This window comes from Ylistrum balloti, unplaced genomic scaffold (genome assembly GCF_031769215.1).
Source record: "Ylistrum balloti isolate Yb309-2 unplaced genomic scaffold, AGI_CSIRO_Ybal_v1 Utg371316, whole genome shotgun sequence".
Taxonomy (NCBI): domain Eukaryota; kingdom Metazoa; phylum Mollusca; class Bivalvia; order Pectinida; family Pectinidae; genus Ylistrum; species Ylistrum balloti.
The window spans coordinates 227,522-249,771 of record NW_026782702.1 but is presented as its reverse complement, the minus strand read 5'-3'; the positions used below and the strand labels follow the sequence as shown (position 1 = coordinate 249,771).

Genomic DNA, 22,250 nt, shown 5'->3' with positions numbered 1-22,250 from the left:
AAGCAGGTTGCACTTGCCGACCCTTATGTCATTCGCTAACGAATCACAAGACTCATCATCAAGGCATATATGTCATCTTACGAATCCCGGTCGACAACGGTAAGTATTTTGTCATCGCCTTGTGCCGTCTGCAACGTACATGTTGATGCCGCTATATTGCAAAGATGCAGTTGTACATGCGTGACTACAAGGCGTCACTGCAGATGGAGTCTGCTTCTCTTGTCTTGTCTTTCGGTGATTGTTAACGGAATATTTTACAAGATATTCACCTACTTCAGTGTGTTTTTATTGAATAATCGTCGTAAACATGGGGTTTTGATATTAAATCTTCTGATCAACGGATGTGATTATTAGCCCTATAATGCATAAAGCAATGTTACTTCATGTGTCACACGCGTGATACTGTGAATTTGCTTAATATGGGTCAAATTATTGATTTTTTGAATCCATTATGAATGAAGTAGTTAAAATGACGTAAAGTCAAAGCATACATTTTTCTGTACTCAGTACTCACTTGGCAGGTACATTACTGTAAATTGAAAACTTATAGTTAGAGGTTAAAACCTGATGAAGGTAAATCTTTTGCTAGCCTGTTGCATATATATAAATATCAGATATTGAAATTATGTTTTAATTAAAAAGTTGAAAGTTACATAATATCAAAACAAACAAATGTCAGGCCTTTAATTGTCAGTTGTTTGCGATTGTTTTCAGCTTCAAATGAGCTGTGGTGTATTTTCTTTTCAAGTTTATATGAAGTCATTTTGGAATTCAAGAAATACAAGAAATTTTGTATTTATTTGGTATTTACTGCTTACAATTGTCATTTGACAGTCCTTTACCCGCTGTCTTTAATGTCAATGTGAATAGTGACCAGATGGGTAGGTTATTGTGACGCCTATGTTTTTTCTTTATCAATGTTATAAAAGAGATTTCAAAATATGTTTGAACAATTTGAATTGTAAGTGAAACAATACAAGAAAGTGTTTGAATTATCAATAGACAGAAAATTATTGTGTTGATTGAACAAATTGTGTGTTCAAACAGTGTTGAAAAGAGCTATTGCTCCTCCACCATCATTTTGTTCAATGGAAACCTGGTAGGCTTTAAAACCACAAGATGAGAGTGTGTTCAGATGAACAGTATTTCAATTTATCCATATTGCAAAATTTGATATTGTCCAGAAATTCTTTCTCCAACTCCTGATTAATTTTGTGTGGAGATCTCCTTACTCATTTTTTCACCAATATCTTTGAATCTTGCCAGGCTTTACATCCATGATATATAAATGTATTTTCCTCAATGGCATTGTGATTTTACTGTCATGTCTGTTGTGTGCTTAGTATATCAAGATATTGATACTAAAAACATCTTAATTTGATAGGTATAGTTTGTTGAAATATGATTTTTATCTAGAGTACCTGTCAATACAATAATATTTATGATTAAGATGAAAAATGATACAATTGATAAAGAACTAATAAAGATCCAAGATCACTGTAGGATCTCTGGTTGTTATGATATGTTTATACAGACAAAGGATCTTTGGCAACAATTCAACTTTTAAGTTACCGCCATATTTACAGTGCAATTATTTGATTTCTTATCTGTAGACATGATACTGTGATTCTTCTGTTAAAGGTATACATGAGTTCCGATTAAACCATGGGAGACAACTCACATCCACCTCCCCTAGACGGGGGCTGGGGCTGGATGGTGGTCTTAGGTAAGATTAACTAATATCACAACCATGCAGACCTATACTTTATCTGAATGTAAACTTGTAATTAAGTACAACAATATTTAGTTACAAGCTTAGCTAACCAAAGATTGAATAGTGAATCTTGCCACAGCTCAAGCTGTAAAGTTGTGATTTTATCTGAATCTGAAGCTTCTGTCTGTCTTCCATGTTATTTAGAAGAACATTTCTGGGTTTATTTCATGATTTTCATCATGATTTCTGCTATCCATCCCAAAATATTCTTCTTACTGCTTTTTCTTCAGGAATACTAGACAGTTTTCTGTAAAATTTTATGGTTATCATTCGATCTCATGGTCCCAAGTGGCAATCTTTAAAATTTTAGAAAGATGAATTACTGATAAATGTTGAATATAAAAAAAACCAAGAAACTACCAAGATGTCAACATAATCATAATCCAAAAAGAAATATTTACATACAAACTTCTGAAAAAGGATAAGGTGTTCTGAAAGAGTAAGCATCTTCTGCTTCATCGGTGACGCCCACCATGTAAACCTTGGTCAATCCAAGTAAGTAATGTCATATTCTCATATGAGAACAAGATTTACAACAACGGAACCAGCAGACAGTCAAGCAGTCATCAAACATGTCCAGCTTCTTATCCCACAAAGAAATAGAATATTTCTTCTCGATGAGAAGATCTTTATCAAATATTCCAGTTTAGAAGTGATTAAAAATCAATGTCAGACAGATGGAAAGCAATTTTGAATTTTTATATGTACAATGTAGTTGAAGTTTTTCATTACTTTCTTTTGCAAAGTACCTTAAAATTGTTCTTAATATTCATTTATGTATTTCTCTTGGTCGTTGGCTGTGTATTTGGACAGATATCTGTTGGTAAACATTGTAGTAACTTTCCTTGTTTATTGATTTACCATTACGTTTCATGTCAGTAAACATTAAGAATAAAAAAGGGAGATTATCTGACTTACATAGAACCAATTCATATACGATGATGGAGGCCAAGATTTGCTTCTATATTTTTTTCAATTGTTTCCAGTTTAAAAATTTTTTGATTGCAGGTTTTTTTGGCTGTAACTTTTTTATGGTCGGTATAGCTAAGTCCTTTGGTATTATGTTGGAGGAGCTTGTCGTCTACTTCAGCACAGACATTCCCACAGCCGCCCTTGTCATGGGTGTAGCTGGTGGCATTTACACACTCGCCTGTGAGTATAGGATACTCCATCAGACTTAAGTTATATTTAACTCTATCATTTTATGTAAATAAAACCACAGCATTGGCTATATAGTTGGCTGTGGTAGAGTCAAGATGGCTGACTTTTGCACAAAACTGTTTTCATTTAAACAAAGATTGTAGGAATATGAATTATTTCATCATTTGTGTACACAAAAACACAATTTTTCATTTCTCTTCAATTAAATTTAAAATAAGAATTTGAATTCTTTTTTGTAACATGTTTTCACTTGTTGGATGGAGTGAAATTGGATACAGCAAGGCATTACAACCATCACAATTATTTTCTATATATATTTTTTACATCTCCATTATTTTCTATATATATTTTTTACATCTCCATTATTTTCTATATATATTTTTTACATCTCCATTATTTTCTATATATATTTTTTACATCTCCGTTATTTTCTATATATATTTTTTACAGCTCCATTTGGTTTAGCCTTTGGCCAGCACTTTTCTCAGCGTGTCGTCGTGATTTTTGGTGGAATGATGGGCTGTTTTGGAGTGGCTATGTGTTACTTTGTCCTCAGCATTGAGTACGTTATCTGCATGTTTGGAATCTTTGCAGGTATGTTTGACTGAAGGTACACCCTAGCTGACATTCCCCAGTTACAACTATTGTCTATCTGACACAAACATTCATTAAACATTTCTGAAGCTCTCCTGCTAACTGTTTGCAAGCTGAAACAACAGCATATCTATGTCATTAAGCCCATATATAAGTATTTATATAATATTACTTCAGCGTTATTCAAATACCATACCATCTTATCATCTTACAAACACTTACACAATCTTGTTTTTCAGGTCTGTCCAATGCCTGTTTATTTGGCAACGGTTTGGTGATGCTTGGTTACTACTTTGAGAAACGACGGTCTTTGGCAAATGCCTTGGCTCTCATTGGTGCTAGTGTTGGCCAGTTTGCGATTCCTCCCATTCTTCAATACCTCCTTGATACCTACACCATTCGAGGAACTTTCTTATTTCTGGGTGGTTTCTACCTGAATCTTTGTATCTTTGGGTGTCTCTACCGACCCATATCTTTCTACACCAACAGGAAAAGCAGAGATGTGGAGGCAAAATATCTTGATCAAAACAATGTTTCAAATTTTGAGGCAAACTGTAATGAAAAGGAAGCATGCCTTGACAGCAAGCCTGAGACTAAGCAGAACTGTCACAATGTTGAGGTAGGGGAGATTGCTTTGTTAAAAACCGACATGCGATATGGACATCTTTCTAGTACTGGAAGTCTAATGATGGGCTCAATGGAAAGTCTAGGGCAAGTCGTAATCCCGGACACACTACAGCCAGAAACGAAAAAACAGAAGTCCTCCAATAGTGTGGTTGCATGTGGACTGAACTGTCCAAAACTGATCTACTGGTCGGAGTTCAAAAACCCGGTAGTTGTCATATATACACTGGTCAGTTTCTTTCTGTTCTTCGGCTACTTTAACTTCATCATATTCATGCCTATTGATGCTGCCTCCAAGGACATTGATAAACACAGGAAGACCTGGTTAGTGTCCATGTCAGGCATTGGCGACCTGTTAGGTCGTATATTCATTGGTGTTTTAGGAGATTTGAATCTTTGTAAGCGATACAAGATAATGTCTGTGATGTGTGTTATCTGTGGTTCCAACATTATCTTATACGGAATTGCCACTACCTATTGGTGGATGGCCATCCATGTTGCTGTGTACGGGTTTTCGGGCGGTGCTTATGTTGCTATCAATGCTGTGGTGCTGATTGACCTCGTGGGCCTGGAAGTTATGCCTAGAGCTCTAGGTATGATCCTACTTATCCAGGGATTCGGTGCTGCTATAGGACAGCCATTTGAAGGTGAGAATAACCAACTTTTAAAGTTAGTGTCAGTAGCATTAGCATTTCCTGTGTCTGGTAAAACTGAGGAAGTAAACAATTATCTTTAGTTTAAACCAGAAATTAATAGGCAACCTACAAGAAAATGTATCGGTTTACAACAGATGTATATCCAGGATGATAGAACTGTAACATTGCATCATGTACGTGAACATTTTTTGGTTGTCTCATGGTAACCTATTGAAATAGCCCTTTTGTCTGGAATTGTCAGTTGTCTAGCGTTCATTGTCTGTTGTCTAGTGTCCATTGTCTGTTGTCTAGCGTCCATTGTCTGTTGTCTAGTGTCCATTGTCAGTTGTCTAGTGCCCATTGTCTGTTGTCTAGCGTCCATTGTCTGTTGTCTAGTGTCCATTGTCAGTTGTCTAGCGTCCATTGTCAGTTGACTAGCGTCCTTTGTCAGTTTTCTAGTGTCCATTTGTCGGTTGTCTAGCGTCCATTGTCAGTTGTCTAGCGTCCATTGTCTGTTGTCTAGTGTTCATTGTCAGTTGTCTAGCGTCCATTGTCAGTTTTCTAGCGTCCATTTGTCAGTTGTCTAGCGTCCATTTGTCGGTTGTCTAGCGTCCATTTGTCGGTTGTCTAGTGTCCATTGTCGGTTGTCTAGCGTCCATTTGTCGGTTGTCTAGCGTCCATTGTCGGTTGTCTAGCGTCCATTTGACGGTTGTCTAGCGTCCATTGTCAGTTGTCTAGCGTCAATTGTCAGTTGTCTAGTGTCCATTGTCAGTTGTCTAGGGTCCATTTGTCGGTTGTCTAGCGTCCATTGTCAGTTTTCTAGTGTCCATTTGTCAGTTGTCTAGTGTCCATTGTCAGTTGTCTAGTGTCAATTTGTCAGTTGTCAAGTGTCCATTTGTCAGTTGTCTATTGTCCATTTGTCAGTTGTCTAGCGTCTATTGTCAGTTGTCTAGCGTCCATTGTCCGTAAACTATTTACCTTTTTGACTTTCTGTTAAAAACCTCAGTACTTATTTCAATGAAACTTGGCAGAAACCTTCCATGGTCAAAGGTTAACTAAAGTTATAGAAAATATGGTCCCATTCCCCAGGGGCCCGAGGGGCAGGGCCAAAAAAGGTAAAATTGATTGAAATTTCATTATTCTTCTTCTCATTATCAATTTATGGTAGAAACAAATACGCTTCATAGGAAGAAGGGTCTTAAGATGCTTTATCAAACTTGTAAATTTCATGACTCCAGGGTCTCACATTTCCCCCTGGGGATGTGGTAAAAATAACTATAGTTCATGTAGGAAAATGACATTTTTGAGCTGAAATTTCAATTCCCAGATATTGTAGAATGAAATGCTCTTCATGGATAGATGGATCTGAAAGTAAAATTTCTGTCCCTGTACTAGTAGCTTTTCTCATTTTCTCTTTTTTATACAATTGTTTCTGTTTGTGAGTTCACTCAGATTACCATTTAGTTCCTTGGGCCTCTTGTCATTACTTGGAACATTTGAACATAAACAGTAAAAAATATGTTTTACATGAAATTCATATTGTATCTGCCTATGGAAAGTTTTCACAATGATATATTTAGTGTAACAATGATGACTGTTTCCGTCGCTCCTGTTAGATAAAAACATCACAGTTTTAGCCCACCTGATGATGGTGGGCTATTGAAATTGCCCTACATCTGTGGTTTGTGGTCTGTGATCCGTGCGTGCATGTGTGCATCCGTCTGTCCGTCCGTCTCCATCCATCCAACCATCCATCTGAGGGCTTTTCCAGGCTATAAATTAAAAACCATTCAACTCATCTTCACAAAACTTGTATATATTAAGTTAGTGCCCTAGTTGTGCCTTTTGTTATTGAGTAACATCACAACTTGTTATACCAGTATATATGTATCATATTGGGGTTTTACACCAACAGCTGGGTGCGGGGTATAATGCCACGCTTTGGGACTCCTTGTTTAGGAATTATTGATTGTCCTTTGTTATTTTTTAAACTTAAATTTTGTCTGAAGCATTTCACTCAAACTATAAGAGATGTCAACATAAAACTTCAGAAGTAGATAGATATAAACATGAAGGAGAGCAGTGCACAAGAATCATAACTCCCTTATTGCATGTTATTATTTTTCATGACGACCCTTGTAATTGACAAGTGGCTACAGTATCTGTTTTGTTTAAAATGTTGTAAAAGAATTTGGGAGCATTGATACTGTAGAGGAAAGCCTTTATATTCTGTGGTAGGAACGGCTGAATAACAAGGAGGATACTTTGAGGTAAAGGGTCAGACAGACATATGCAAATTGGAGATATTAGTCTTTGGGCCTGAAGAAAATTTGTATGCAAATGATGTTTTTGTGAAAATTCTTCAAATATAGAGAAAGAAATATTGTCTGAATCCTTCGAGAGATCAGCAATCGTATGTATCCCTGGTCTTTTCCATGATTTGTAGAAAACAGGTTTACCTGGCACAGCTGTATATTTTAGTCCAAATGTACTTAATCAAGAATGTTCTTTTTTTGTATATTTTTTTTTTATTTCCCTAGAGTTTTTTAATTTATACCAGGCAATGAAAACATCCTTCCAAATTATTTGTACATAAGCTACTACATTTTAATATATATTCACCACCAGTATTCAATGAAAGATCAATATCTGTGTTTTCCTTTATGATATACGTCCATTAACTCCAGCGTCGTACAATCCTATTACCCATTGTTATTGAAGACAGGTCATGAAAGCATTTAAATTTTACATTTTCAGACTTACAATAATCCTGAACAATGTTTCTTGTCATTTGATCAGTTTTATTATACCCTAAAAATTCAATGAAATCTTATTAGTTTTCTTGATCGCCTTTTCACATGGATTTGGAAGCGATAAATTAAGTAAGTAAATAAGTGGTTAACTTGGGATGTCATCAGTGACTTGTTGATATGAATTTTACTCATAGGAGTTAGCTTCCTTTTCTTCAATGTGCTGATTAAACTAGTTAATGTTACAGTTTTTATGCCCCCGCCATTTATGGCCGGGGGCATATAGCGTTGCGTATGTCCGTCCGTCCCGTCGCGTCCCATCCCATCGCGTCCCAAATCAGTATATACCATCTAACAACTTCATTCAGAAGGCAATTTTCATGAAATTTCATACAAATATCAAGTATGGAAAGACCTCATGCAGTCTTGAATTTCTCGGCATTCTAAAAAAAGATGGCCACCAGGGGGAGATAACTCAAAAAAGAGGAACATCATCTTATTTCTACATAATTTGGTACTTGTGGGTTTTAAGGCATAAGGAACTAATATACTCCCTCATTTTTTCCAGAGAACAAAATTCCAAATTCATGTACGTTAAATCAACTTGTCAATTTAAGTATGAAACTTCATACAAATTAACAAAATCATCTCTTTCGTTTCACTATTATTTCACAATCAACAGACATTTTCTAGTCAAAATTTAGTTTAAGAATGCTTATGAAGTTCAAATCTAATTCAATTCCATGTACATAAGATTAAACTCTGCAGCATATCAAATACTAACAAAAATTATCTACATGTACATTCATTTTTAAACAGATATATTTTCAAAAATATGTAATTATCTTAAAGTTTCTCTGATTGATTTACCTGATCCTTCTAATGCCAGAAAAGTGTTGTCTGCATACGGGAATGTGAGAATCTCTAAATGTTCTGTTCTAATTCCCTTAATCCTAGGTATGCTACTGTTTTCCTTAAACAAACTGTGAAAACTGGCACAGTGAATAGAGATGTGAGGGGCCACTGGGTCACCTTGATGACAAGATCTTTTTCATTAAAAAAATGGAGGTGTCACAAGTACATTTGGACAAAAAAAACTCTTTATGATTTAGGTCATCATTGTAGTATATCATAGAACTTTTGTTTATATTTGAAAATCACACATTAACTAAATATAGGACAGCAGTACTTGTATGATAAAATGATTTCTTGTTATTGACCTACTTACATGTTACCACCTACATCCAGTACATATATAAACATAAGTGATATTTATATCAGGTTTGTGTACATCTGAGATTATAGTGTAATAAATAAACAGTTTTTTCTGGAGAAGTGTGTGATAAGAACCACTCTATAGGTTTGACTTTGTCCCTAGTGCATGAAGCATTTTGGAATTGATTGGAGTAACAAGATGGCCAGAAGGCCCCCATCTTGGATTTGTTAGAACTATTTCTAGAGAAATACTTCATGGACTTTTCTCAAATATTATGTGTAGGTTCCCTTTGGTCCCTAGTTGCACCCCTTCAAATTTTTGACTGATTAGAAATATGTGTCTGAGGAACTTTGATTATGACTGTGAACATTGTTATCACCATTACTTGAGATGATGATTTTTATTTTTTATAAAATATTATATGTGAGTTCCCCATGGGACTTAGTTGTGCCCTTATGTTTTTGGAGTTGATCAGAAAAAGAAAATGACTGACAGGCAATTATCTTGGACAGGTCAGTTACTATCACTTTGTCTTTCCAGATTTTGTTTGAAGTCGTTTCAAGTCTCAGTATGATATTGTTTACAGCATGTACTATGAAAGAAAGCTTTTCCCTAGGTACTTTTGAAATCTTGTTATTTTGCTGGAGGCTTTCGGAATCATTTCAGTGTAGAAACAACTGAACTTTATTTCTATATTTGATGTTTTCCAGGGTACATCAAGAAAGTCACTCGGTCTTTCCAAACACTGACTTACCTCAATGGTTTCTGTATGATCTTTGGAGCAGTTATTCTCTTCATACATCCCATGATAGTGCGACTGTTTGAGACAACTGTTGAACCATCACCAGATGAGGCTACCATCATGGATGCATCGACTATGGTTGATAAAAGGTCCACAGAAAACGGAGAATCAACAAAGTGATATCAGTCATGAGATTATATATAACTGGAAAGTGTCTTCACAAAACAAGGTTCGACAGGACATGTCATAATTATTCTCAATTAAGTCCAGGGTCCAACACATAACATTTGGCTGAAGGAGTAGGGTTATAACAGAACATTGAAAACTCCACTATTGTGGGAGAATTACCATGTATTAACTTATTGTAAAATAAAACATGTAAATTGTAATCATCTTCCAGTAGGGGGCTAGTATTGGTGTATTTAAGGACATTCTATTAAAGATCTGTATCCTAAACGTCCACTTGAAGAACAGTACTTAAGATCGGTACCCTAGACGTCCACTTGATGGTCAGTACTTAAGATCTGTACCCTAGACGTCCACTTGACGGTCAGTACTTAAGATCTGTACCTCAGACGTCCACTTGACGGTCAGTACTTAAGATCTGTAGCCTAGACGTCCACTTGACCGTCAGTACTTAAGATCTGTACCCCAGACGTCCACTTGACGGTCATTACTTAAGATCTGTACCCTAAACGTCCACTTGACGGTCAGTACTTAAGATCTGTACCCCAGACGTCCAGTTGACGGTCATTACTTAAGATCTGTACCCCAGATGTCCAGTTGACAGTCAGTACTTGTGGTATTATAGGGACATTCTCTAGAAGGTGTGTACCTGTCCAGAATGTGGTCAGTACTGATGTGTTTCAGGACATTCCATACATGTATATGGTGTTTTCCTTTAGCGTCCATTGGGTGGTCAGCTAATATTGTATTTCACAGGCATTCTTTATAAGATCATTACCTCAGGTGTACAGTAGGCGGTCAGTTTTGGTGTATTTTAGGGACCCTTTATAAACGGTCTGTACCTCAGTCATCCAGTAGGCAGTCATTACTCGTAGTATTTCAAAGGAATTCTCTATAAGGTCTCTACCCTAGATGTCCAGCAGATGTTCAATACTGATGTATTTGAGGGACTTTCTGTATAAGGTCTGTACCTTAAGCGTCCAGTAGTGATCAGTTCTATGTATTTTAAAAGCATGCTATGAAAGATCTGTACCTCAGTCATCCAGGAGGTGGTCAGTACTGGTGTGTTTTATTGACATTTGATATAAGATCTGTACTTCAGGCGTCCAGGAGGTGGTCAGTACTGGTGTGTTTTATTGACATTTGATATAAGATCTGTACCTCAGGCGTCCAGGAGACGGTCAGTACTGGTGTGTTTTATTGACATTTGATATAAGACCTGTACCTCAGGCATCCAGGAGGTGGTCAGTACTGGTGTGTTTTATTGACATTTGATATAAGATCTGTACCTCAGGCGTCCAGGAGGTGGTCATTACTGGTGTGTTTTATTGACATTTGATATAAGACCTGTACTTCAGGCGTCCAGGAGACGGTCAGTACTTGTGTGTTTTATTGACATTTGATATAAGATCTGTACTTCAGGTGTACTTCAGGCGTCCAGGAGACGGTCAGTACTGGTGTGTTTTATTGACATTTGATATAAGATCTGTACTTCAGGCGTCCAGGAGGTGGTCAGTACTGGTGTGTTTTATTGACATTTGATATAAGATCTGTACTTCAGGCATCCAGGAGGTGATCAGTACTGGTGTGTTTTATTGACATTTGATATAAGATCTGTACTTCAGGCGTCCAGGAGACGGTCAGTACTGGTGTGTTTTATTGACATTTGATATAAGATCTGTACTTCAGGCGTCCAGGAGACGGTCAGTACTGGTGTGTTTTATTGACATTTGATATAAGATCTGTACCTCAGGCGTCCAGGAGGTGGTCATTACTGGTGTGTTTTATTGACATTTGATATAAGATTTGTACTTCAGGCGTCCAGGACGTGGTCAGTATTGGTGTGTTTTATTGACATTTGATATAAGATCTGTACCTCAGGCGTCCAGGAGGTGGTCAGTACTGGTGTGTTTTATTGACATTTGATATAAGATCTGTACTTCAGGCGTCCAGGACGTGGTCAGTACTGGTGTGTTTTATTGACATTTGATATAAGATCTGTACCTCAGGCGTCCAGGAGACAAGTCATTACTGGTGTGTTTTATTGACATTTGATATAAGATCTGTACCTCAGGCGTCCAGGACGTGGTCATTACTTGTGTGTTTTATTGACATTTGATATAAGATCTGTACTTCAGGCGTCCAGGAGATGGTCAGTACTGTTGTGTTTTATTGACATTTGATATAAGATCTGTACTTCAGGCATCCAGGACGTGGTCAGTATTGGTGTGTTTTATTGACATTTGATATAAGACCTGTACTTCAGGCGTCCAGGAGGTGGTCAGTACTTGTGTGTTTTATTGACATTTGATATAAGATCTGTACTTCAGGTGTCCCAGAGATGGTCAGTACTGGTGTGTTTTATTGACATTTGATATAAGATCTGTACCTCAGGCGTCCAAGAGGTGGTCATTACTTGTGTGTTTTATTGACATTTGATATAAGATCTGTACCTCAGGCGTCCAGGAGGTGGTCAGTACTTGTGTGTTTTATTGACATTTGATATAAGATCTGTACTTCAGGTGTCCCAGAGATGGTCAGTACTGGTGTGTTTTATTGACATTTGATATAAGATCTGTACCTCAGGCGTCCAGGAGGTGGTCATTACTTGTGTGTTTTATTGACATTTGATATAAGATCTGTACCTCAGGCGTCCAGGAGGTGGTCAGTACTGGTGTGTTTTATTGACATTTGATATAAGACCTGTACTTCAGGCGTCCAGGAGGTGGTCAGTACTTGTGTGTTTTATTGACATTTGATATAAGATCTGTACCTCAGGTGTCCAGGAGGTGGTCATTACTGGTGTGTTTTATTGACATTTGATATAAGATCTGTACCTCAGGCGTCCAGGAGGTGGTCATTACTGGTGTGTTTTATTGACATTTGATATAAGATCTGTACTTCAGGCGTCCAGGAGGTGGTCAGTACTGGTGTATTTTAGGGACTTTTTTCAGTACTTAAAATTATACAAAAGATTATTATATTTGCCTTCCTGATCTCGCCCCAACATCCTGTCACACCAGATGATTTTGAAATCTTGCCGTCGATCATTCTATTCTTTGTTAAATGTTTCTAGTCCTTTTTTGTCATCATTTTTAGGTATTTAGTCGATATGTTATATGTCAGTGGAAGTTTATTTCCTCACAGATAGAGATTATTGTAGGGACTGGCATTCCGAGAGCTTTTGTCTTTGGCTAGTCATCCACAGCAGTAGTAATACCAAGATATGTGGGGCGTGGTCTATCGGGTAGTTAGGACTGCTCCATTAGTAAGACATGATTGGCACGATAATACCAAGATATGTGGGGCGTGGTCTATCGGGTAGTTAGGACTGCTCCATTAGTAAGACATGATTGGCACGATAATACCAAGATATGTGGGGCGTGGTTTATCGGGTAGTTAGGACTGCTCCATTAGTAAGACATGATTGGCACGATAATACCAAGATATGTGGGGCGTGGTTTATCGGGTAGTTAGGACTGCTCCATTAGTAAGACATGATTGGCACGATAATACCAAGATATGTGGGGCGTGGTTTATCGGGTAGTTAGGACTGCTCCATTAGTAAGACATGATTGGCACGATAATACCAAGATATGTGGGGCGTGGTTTATCGGGTAGTTAGGACTGCTCCATCAGTAAGACATGATTGGCACGATAATACCAAGATATGTGGGGCGTGGTTTATCGGGTAGTTAGGACTGCTCCATCAGTAAGACATGATTGGCACGATAATACCAAGATATGTGGGGCGTGGTTTATCGGGTAGTTAGGACTGCTCCATTAGTAAGACATGATTGGCACGATGTGCTCTGCATCTAACAGAACATGTAGGCTAAGACAACAACACTGAATAGTATTGAATAGCTGGTGATATTCCAGGGGGATTTATTCACAGTCATTAAAAATAGCAAGCATTTAACAAGAATCAAATATGGGAAAGATGGATGTTATAGATTTTATATGTTAATCGTCTGTTATGAAATTACAGGTTTCAAGGACATTTGTAGGGCATTATTAGTGTTTGAATTTGGTTAACGCCTCACGTAAACATGCATGAAAATGACACCAGCATTTTACTAACCCTAACCCCAAACCGCAAATGGTCAAGTTCATGATGTTAAAGTTAGATGGCACTTTTAAACACTGGCATGTGTGAGAGCCATCAAGTCTTGCCTTTTAAAGATCTCTCTGACGTTTCTTAACAGAGCAGGCACAATATACACCACCAGAGATAAACAGATAGAAAAAAGTTAGAACTTTTTTTTTAAGGAAATTAGATCTACTTGAAGTTTATTAATTGTACCAAAGTGATAAGGTCACATCTCATCATCAGGTTGAGGCAGAATTAGGACTGACACAGTCTTCTTCAACTATATCAAATCTCGGAAGTTTCACCCAAAGATTAAAGCCAGCCCCCTCATCACATGATCACTTAACATTTGTGTCTGGCTAGTGATAGGAAGAATCCTGGAGACGGTAAACTTGTAATTACCTAGCCAAAGCCCTTTTGGTAGGTGATCTGTACAAAGTAGTGATGACATCCTCAGCTCAATGTGAAAACTGTGCTTTCATGGGTTCACCTGATTTTGTTTGAAATCAACTTTGTAAATGCCAAAGAGCTACAAATTAAGGTATGTTTCAGAAGAAGAAATTAAATTTTTTGTCGTAATATTAATTGACTTTATGCTAATTGGAAAACATGTAGATTACTTGGTCCAGTGTTGTAACTAGGTCAGATCCTTTAAATGGACAATCACCTAACCAGGGAAAAGACAGGTCAAAGTCACAATAAAGTCACAAAAGTGATTTAGTAGGAATGACTAAAGGATTTGATGAGTTTTTTTGTAGCCATGGAAATGAATTACTATCCTCAAAGGTTAAAGGTCATTACTTTTGAGCATGTCATCATCAGATAGTTGGCTATTCACATTGCCCAACATCCATTGTCTGTTATCTGTTCGTCCGTACATCCGTTTGTCCATCCATGCATTAAAATTCTTGTTATTGCTATTTCCTGAGAAATGCTGGTGAATCTTTCTCAGATTTCATGCATATGTGCTGTCCTTGATCCTTAGTTGTGGCCATTCGATTTTTAATTGATCAGAAACAATATGGCAGAGAAGTGGCCATCTTGGATTCTGACAATGAAAGTTTGTTAGCATTTTTATTTGAGAAATACCAGATGGATCCTTTTCAAATTTCAATATATAAGTTCCCTTGGTCTCAAGTTGTGCCCTCTTTACAACTGGCCATCTTTGAGTTTGACAATGAAAGTTTGTTATAGCTATTTCTTATGAAGCACTGCATGGCTGCCTCTCAAATTTTGTATGTAAGTCCCCTTCATCCTTAGTTGAGCCTGATTTTGATTTATCATGGTACTAATCAGAAAAACAATAGTACTATCACTATTTCTTAAGAGAAATGGTAATATTTAATATATTCAGAGTAAAAAACAGAGGAGAAAAAAGGATGAAAATTAAGCTGTTCAAGAAAAATGAAGATCAAATGATGATGGGCACTAAGATCCCTCCTGATCTTTTCTCTTGTAAGAAAAAGTCCAGGCCACTTTCAGTTGAAGTGTAAGAGTATCAAGGTTAATTGTGATATATAAATGACATTACCTTTGTGTTCAATATTCCTCCATTTTCTAAGTTATATTTACATCACAAACCTATCTATTAGACAAGATTGTGTATTTTCCTCAGATCAACATCCAATTTGTTTGATCTGTTGAAGTGTGGACATATCAAACGTTAAGTAGCTGTTTCTTCATCATTTATTTTGTTTACGTTTAACTACTTATATTTAGATCTATTTACCATAAACCCAATGTTCTTAATTGTTACTATTTATAAAAAACATAATGCTCAATATACACTTAAATATCAAATTTTAGTTTTATTATTTTGTAATGATTTTGTCTGTATGAAGGTGTGTCAGAGTATTACTGATGTACTGTATGAAGGTGTGTCTGTCAGAGTATTACTGATGTACTGTATGAAGGTGTGTCTGTCAGAGTATTACTGATGTACTGTATGAAGGTGTGTCAGAGTATTACTGATGTACTGTATGAAGGTGTGTCTGTCAGAGTATTACTGATGTACTGTATGAAGGTGTGTCAGAGTATTACTGATGTACTGTATGAAGGTGTGTCAGAGTATTACTGATGTACTGTATGAAGGTGTGTCAGAGTATTACTGATGTACTGTATGAAGGTGTGTCAGAGTATTACTGATGTACTGTATGAAGGTGTGTCAGAGTATTACTGATGTACTGTATGAAGGTGTGTCAGTGTATTACTGATGTTCTGTATGAAGGTGTGTCTGTCAGAGTATTACTGATGTACTGTATGAAGGTGTGTCAGAGTATTACTGATGTACTGTATGAAGGTGTGTCAGAGTATTACTGATGTACTGTATGAAGGTGTGTCAGAGTATTACTGATGTACTGTATGAAGGTGTGTCAGAGTATTACTGATGTACTGTATGAAGGTGTGTCAATTACTGATGTGTGTGTGTGTCAGAGTATTACTGATGTACTGTATGAAGGTGTGTCTGTCAGAGTATTACTGATGTACTGTATGAAGGTGTGTCAGAGTATTACTGATGTACTGTATGAAGGTGTGTCAGAGTATTACTGATGTACTGTATGAAGGTGTGTCAGAGTATTACTGATGTACTGTATGAAGGTGTGTCAGAGTATTACTGATGTACTGTATGAAGGTGTGTCTGTCAGAGTATTACTGATGTACTGTATGTGTCAGAGTATTACTGATGTACTGTATGAAGGTGTGTCAGAGTATTACTGATGTACTGTATGAAGGTGTGTCAGAGTATTACTGATGTACTGTATGAAGGTGTGTCAGAGTATTACTGATGTACTGTATGAAGGTGTGTCAGAGTATTACTGATGTACTGTATGAAGGTGTGTCAGAGTATTACTGATGTACTGTATGAAGGTGTGTCAGAGTATTACTGATGTACTGTATGAAGGTGTGTCAGAGTATTACTGATGTACTGTATGAAGGTGTGTCAGAGTATTACTGATGTACTGTATGAAGGTGTGTCAGAGTATTACTGATGTACTGTATGAAGGTGTGTCAGAGTATTACTGATGTACTGTATGAAGGTGTGTCAGAGTATTACTGATGTACTGTATGAAGGTGTGTCAGAGTATTACTGATGTACTGTATGAAGGTGTGTCAGAGTATTACTGATGTACTGTATGAAGGTGTGTCAGAGTATTACTGATGTACTGTATGAAGGTGTGTCAGAGTATTACTGATGTACTGTATGAAGGTGTGTCAGAGTATTACTGATGTACTGTATGAAGGTGTGTCAGAGTATTACTGATGTACTGTATGAAGGTGTGTCAGAGTATTACTGATGTACTGTATGAAGGTGTGTCAGAGTATTACTGATGTACTGTATGAAGGTGTGTCAGAGTATTACTGATGTACTGTATGAAGGTGTGTCAGAGTATTACTGATGTACTGTATGAAGGTGTGTCAGAGTATTACTGATGTACTGTATGAAGGTGTGTCAGTATTACTGATGTACTGTATGAAGGTGTGTCAGAGTATTACTGATGTACTGTATGAAGGTGTGTCTGTCAGAGTATTACTGATGTACTGTATGAAGGTGTGTCAGAGTATTACTGATGTACTGTATGAAGGTGTGTCAGAGTATTACTGATGTACTGTATGAAGGTGTGTCAGAGTATTACTGATGTACTGTATGAAGGTGTGTCAGAGTATTACTGATGTACTGTATGAAGGTGTGTCAGAGTATTACTGATGTACTGTATGAAGGTGTGTCAGAGTATTACTGATGTACTGTATGAAGGTGTGTCAGAGTATTACTGATGTACTGTATGAAGGTGTGTCAGAGTATTACTGATGTACTGTATGAAGGTGTGTCAGAGTATTACTGATGTACTGTATGAAGGTGTGTCTGTCAGAGTATTACTGATGTACTGTATGAAGGTGTGTCAGAGTATTACTGATGTACTGTATGAAGGTGTGTCAGAGTATTACTGATGTACTGTATGAAGGTGTGTCAGAGTATTACTGATGTACTGTATGAAGGTGTGTCAGAGTATTACTGATGTACTGTATGAAGGTGTGTCAGAGTATTACTGATGTACTGTATGAAGGTGTGTCAGAGTATTACTGATGTACTGTATGAAGGTGTGTCAGAGTATTACTGATGTACTGTATGAAGGTGTGTCAGAGTATTACTGATGTACTGTATGAAGGTGTGTCAGAGTATTACTGATGTACTGTATGAAGGTGTGTCAGAGTATTACTGATGTACTGTATGAAGGTGTGTCAGAAGTGTGTCATTACTGATGTACTATGAAGGTGTGTGTGATGTACTGTATGAAGGTGTGTCAGAGTATTACTGATGTACTGTATGAAGGTGTGTCAGAGTATTACTGATGTACTGTATGAAGGTGCGTCAGAGTATTACTGATGTACTGTATGAAGGTGTGTCAGAGTATTACTGATGTACTGTATGAAGGTGTGTCAGAGTATTACTGATGTACTGTATGAAGGTGTGTCAGAGTATTACTGATGTACTGTATGAAGGTGTGTCAGAGTATTACTGATGTACTGTATGAAGGTGTGTCAGAGTATTACTGATGTACTGTATGAAGGTGTGTCAGAGTATTACTGATGTACTGTATGAAGGTGTGTCAGAGTATTACTGATGTACTGTATGAAGGTGTGTCAGAGTATTACTGTGTACATGAAGGTGTGTCATATACTGATGTGTGTCACTGTATGAAGGTGTGTCAGAGTATTACTGATGTATGAAGGTGTGTCAGAGTATTACTGTATGAAGGTGTGTCAGAGTATTACTGATGTACTGTATGAAGGTGTGTCAGAGTATTACTGATGTACTGTATGAAGGTGTGTCAGAGTATTACTGATGTGTGTCTGCACTGTATGAAAGGTGTCAGTCAGAGTGTGTTACTGATGTACTGTATGAAGGTGTGTCAGAGTATTACTGTGTACTGTATGAAGTGTGTCTGTCATTACTGATGTACTGTATGAAGGTGTGTCAGAGTATTACTGATGTACTGTATGAAGGTGTGTCAGAGTATTGTGTCACTGATGTACTGTATGAAGGTGTGTCAGAGTATTTACTGATGTACTGTATGAAGGTGTGTCAGAGTATTACTGATGTACTGTATGAAGGTGTGTCAGAGTATTACTGATGTACTGTATGAAGGTGTGTCAGAGTATTACTGATGTACTGTATGAAGGTGTGTCAGAGTATTACTGATGTACTGTATGAAGGTGTGTCAGAGTATTACTGATGTACTGTATGAAGGTCTGTCAGAGTATTACTGATGTACTGTATGAAGGTGTGTCAGAGTATTAAAGATGTTTATGGTGTGTGTTTGTTTTTTAACTTGACAAAAAAGAGATGTGTCATATCAAAATGTTGGTTGTGTATATCAACTTCCCATTTCAACTTGTTGAAGGTGTGTCATATTTTGAGGGAATGTTTAGTGTAAATCATGTTTTAAGGTGCTTCACTCAAAGCCTAGGTGAGTGTTTCAGTTGTTACCATGGTTTCTGTATATGACCATGTACTTCAGAAGATGGTAGCTAATCACTACCCTTTTGTAAAGATATTGTAAAATTTGTTTTTGGTAAGTAGAGAATCACCAACAGGTATGGTGACCGCTGTCTATGATATGGATATTAGATTTAAGTCTTAAGTGATGGTGGAGGTGAAGAAAGGTTAAGTTACTGTCACATTTTTGTTTCTACAGTATCATCGGAAACAAAAATACATACAAAAATACATGTATGACAGATGCATGAACTAGTTATTGGTATGTTGTTATCTGTTGTGAAATGAGGTGATTATCTAGGTCACCTGATAAGTGTCTTTTGTTGGGCGGCATCTGTTGACCATTTACAATTGACACATTTTGCAATCTATCTCATTTCTCTTCTAAAACCTCTTAACCACTTTGAATGAAATTTTGCAGAAATCTTGCATGCTCTAAGATGAACCTAGATGGCAATTACATGGTCCCCAATACTCAGGTGCCTGAGGAGTGGGGCCTTAACAGGGTCAAATTGCTATTTTCAAAATTTCAGTCTAGTTAGTTGAAACTTTTTCTGTTTTGACTAAATGACAGAAATCTTCTATCCAATACAAATCTAAGATAGTATTTTTTCTACTTTATCTAAACAACAACCACAAAAAAAATCTGTGAAATTGTTGTGAGAAAAATATTATGTATTTACAATGTACATACCCAAACAGTGTAGCATGTAGATGATGTATATTATGTGTGTGATGTTTATTGTAACCCAAGACATAACTTTTGTTATACATCATAAATGTTGGTGATGTTTTTATGTTTGTTGTCAACAAGTATACCAACAAGTCATCAATTGTTTACATGTTTATTTTTTTTAAAAACTTCAGATTTTCTTAGTCATTACACGAACTTTCATGAATATGATAGATATATAACATAATGGTTTGTGGTCTTCATTTATTTTGTTTGTACAAGATTTTGTGGCAGTTGTTACTGGTGCCTAATGAGAGATTGTGAACAAGCTATGACATTATATCTCAATTTAGAAACAAAGTCATTTATTAGTCAGAGAATAATGAATGAAAATCCCACCATAACAGACACAATCAATGTTAGAGAAATAAGACAGCTCCCTAAATGTTGACATACTGTACACTATTGTACCTTGACTGTTGACATACTGTACACTATTGTACCTTGACTAGTGACATACTGTACACTATTGTACCTTGACTAGTGACATACTGTACACTATTGTACCTTGACTAGTGACATACTGTACACTATTGTACCTTGACTAGTGACATACTGTACACTATTGTACCTTGACTAGTGACATACTGTACACTATTGTACCTTGACTAGTGTACTTGCACCTTGACTAGTGACATACTGTACACTATTGTACCTTGACTGTTGACATACTGTACACTATTGTACCTTGACTGTTGACATACTGTACACTATTGTACCTTGACTTGACATACTGTACACTGTTGTACCTTGACTGATGACATACTGTACACTATTGTACCTTGACTGTTGACATACTGTACACTGTTGTACCTTGACTGTTGACATACTGTACACTATTGTACCTTGACTAGTGACATACTGTACACAATTGTACCTTGACTGTTGACATACTGTACACTATTGTACATTGACTTGACATACTGTACACTATTGTACCTTGACTAGTGACATACTGTACACTGTTGTACCTTGACTAGTGACATACTGTACACTATTGTACCTTGACTAGTGACATACTGTACACTGTTGTACCTTGACTGTACACTGTTGTACCTTGACTAGTGACATACTGTACACTGTTGTACCTTGACTAGTGACATACTGTACACTATTGTACCTTGACCAGTGACATACTGTACACTGTTGTACCTTGACTAGTGACATACTGTACACTATTGTACCTTGACTAGTGACATACTGTACACTATTGTACCTTGACTAGTGACATACTGTGTACCTTCAGTCCTCAACTGTTAGGATACTGCATTTACTTATTTGGAATAAGATTCATCATTAATTTGTGCTTAAGGTTAACCTGTTAAATAACATATAAAGATATATTTCTTTATAAATTTAACTGAAAACAGCAGGTTGGTAAATAACAATAAGTGATACTAGTTACACAGGTCTGGTGTACTTGGTACGCAGGTATGGTGTACTTGGTACGCAGGTATGGTGTACTTGGTACGCAGGTCTGGTGTACTTGGTACGCAGGTCTGGTGTACTTGGTACGCAGGTCTGGTGTACTTGGTACGCAGGTCTTGTGTACTTGGTACACAGGTATAGTGTATGTCAGAATTCTTGTTTAGGATATGAATCATCAGTACTGATGTTATTGGTGATTTTTATACATTTCTGCTTTGGTTACAATCTATATTTACAAAGTTCTATAGAAAAACCTCGTTGTTTTTAGAACTTATAATAGTTTCTCAATGTTATGATATTATATTCCCAACATTACAGGTGATAAACGGAATCTATTGTAGAATGCATCATAGTTCTCAAAATTTTCATTTTTGGATAATTTTATAACTCTTTAAATTATGAAACCTTCAAGTACTAATATGATTGAGAAAAAAATACATATTTTGCTTGTTTGTACTGATATACTCATGGTTTTTATTTTAATGTAAAATGATTTTTGATGAGATCTAGTGACAGTATTTTCTACAGAACAGTTTTACTATGTAATGAATTAATGAACCATGCATTGTTTTTTTACTCAGTGATCTTTTTCTAGCTATTGTTGAGTTGTTAAAGCAAAAACAAAGTTGTAATTTCACTCCTAGGTAATATGTTGTGTTCATATTTTATGAAAATTAAATATACAAGTCTGTATGAATCTGTATGGATGTGAATAGTATACACAATAATTAAACAGTTTAAGGACATTTTGAGATTTATATTGGTAGTAATAAGGACCTCGTTTATTTCTACACTAGCCAAATTAGCAAATGTATTT

General features: G+C 36.6%; 1 protein-coding gene across 1 annotated transcript; it reads left to right on the top strand.

The window, feature by feature from the left end:
- Positions 1-1,665: 1,665 nt before the first annotated feature.
- LOC132561962 (monocarboxylate transporter 5-like) lies at positions 1,666-9,676 on the top strand. The gene is made up of 5 exons (XM_060226681.1): positions 1,666-1,726; positions 2,783-2,926; positions 3,386-3,529; positions 3,769-4,800; positions 9,465-9,676. Exons 1-5 carry the CDS (start codon positions 1,666-1,668, stop codon positions 9,674-9,676), a joined length of 1,593 nt encoding a protein of 530 aa, XP_060082664.1.
- Positions 9,677-22,250: the final 12,574 nt, after the last annotated feature.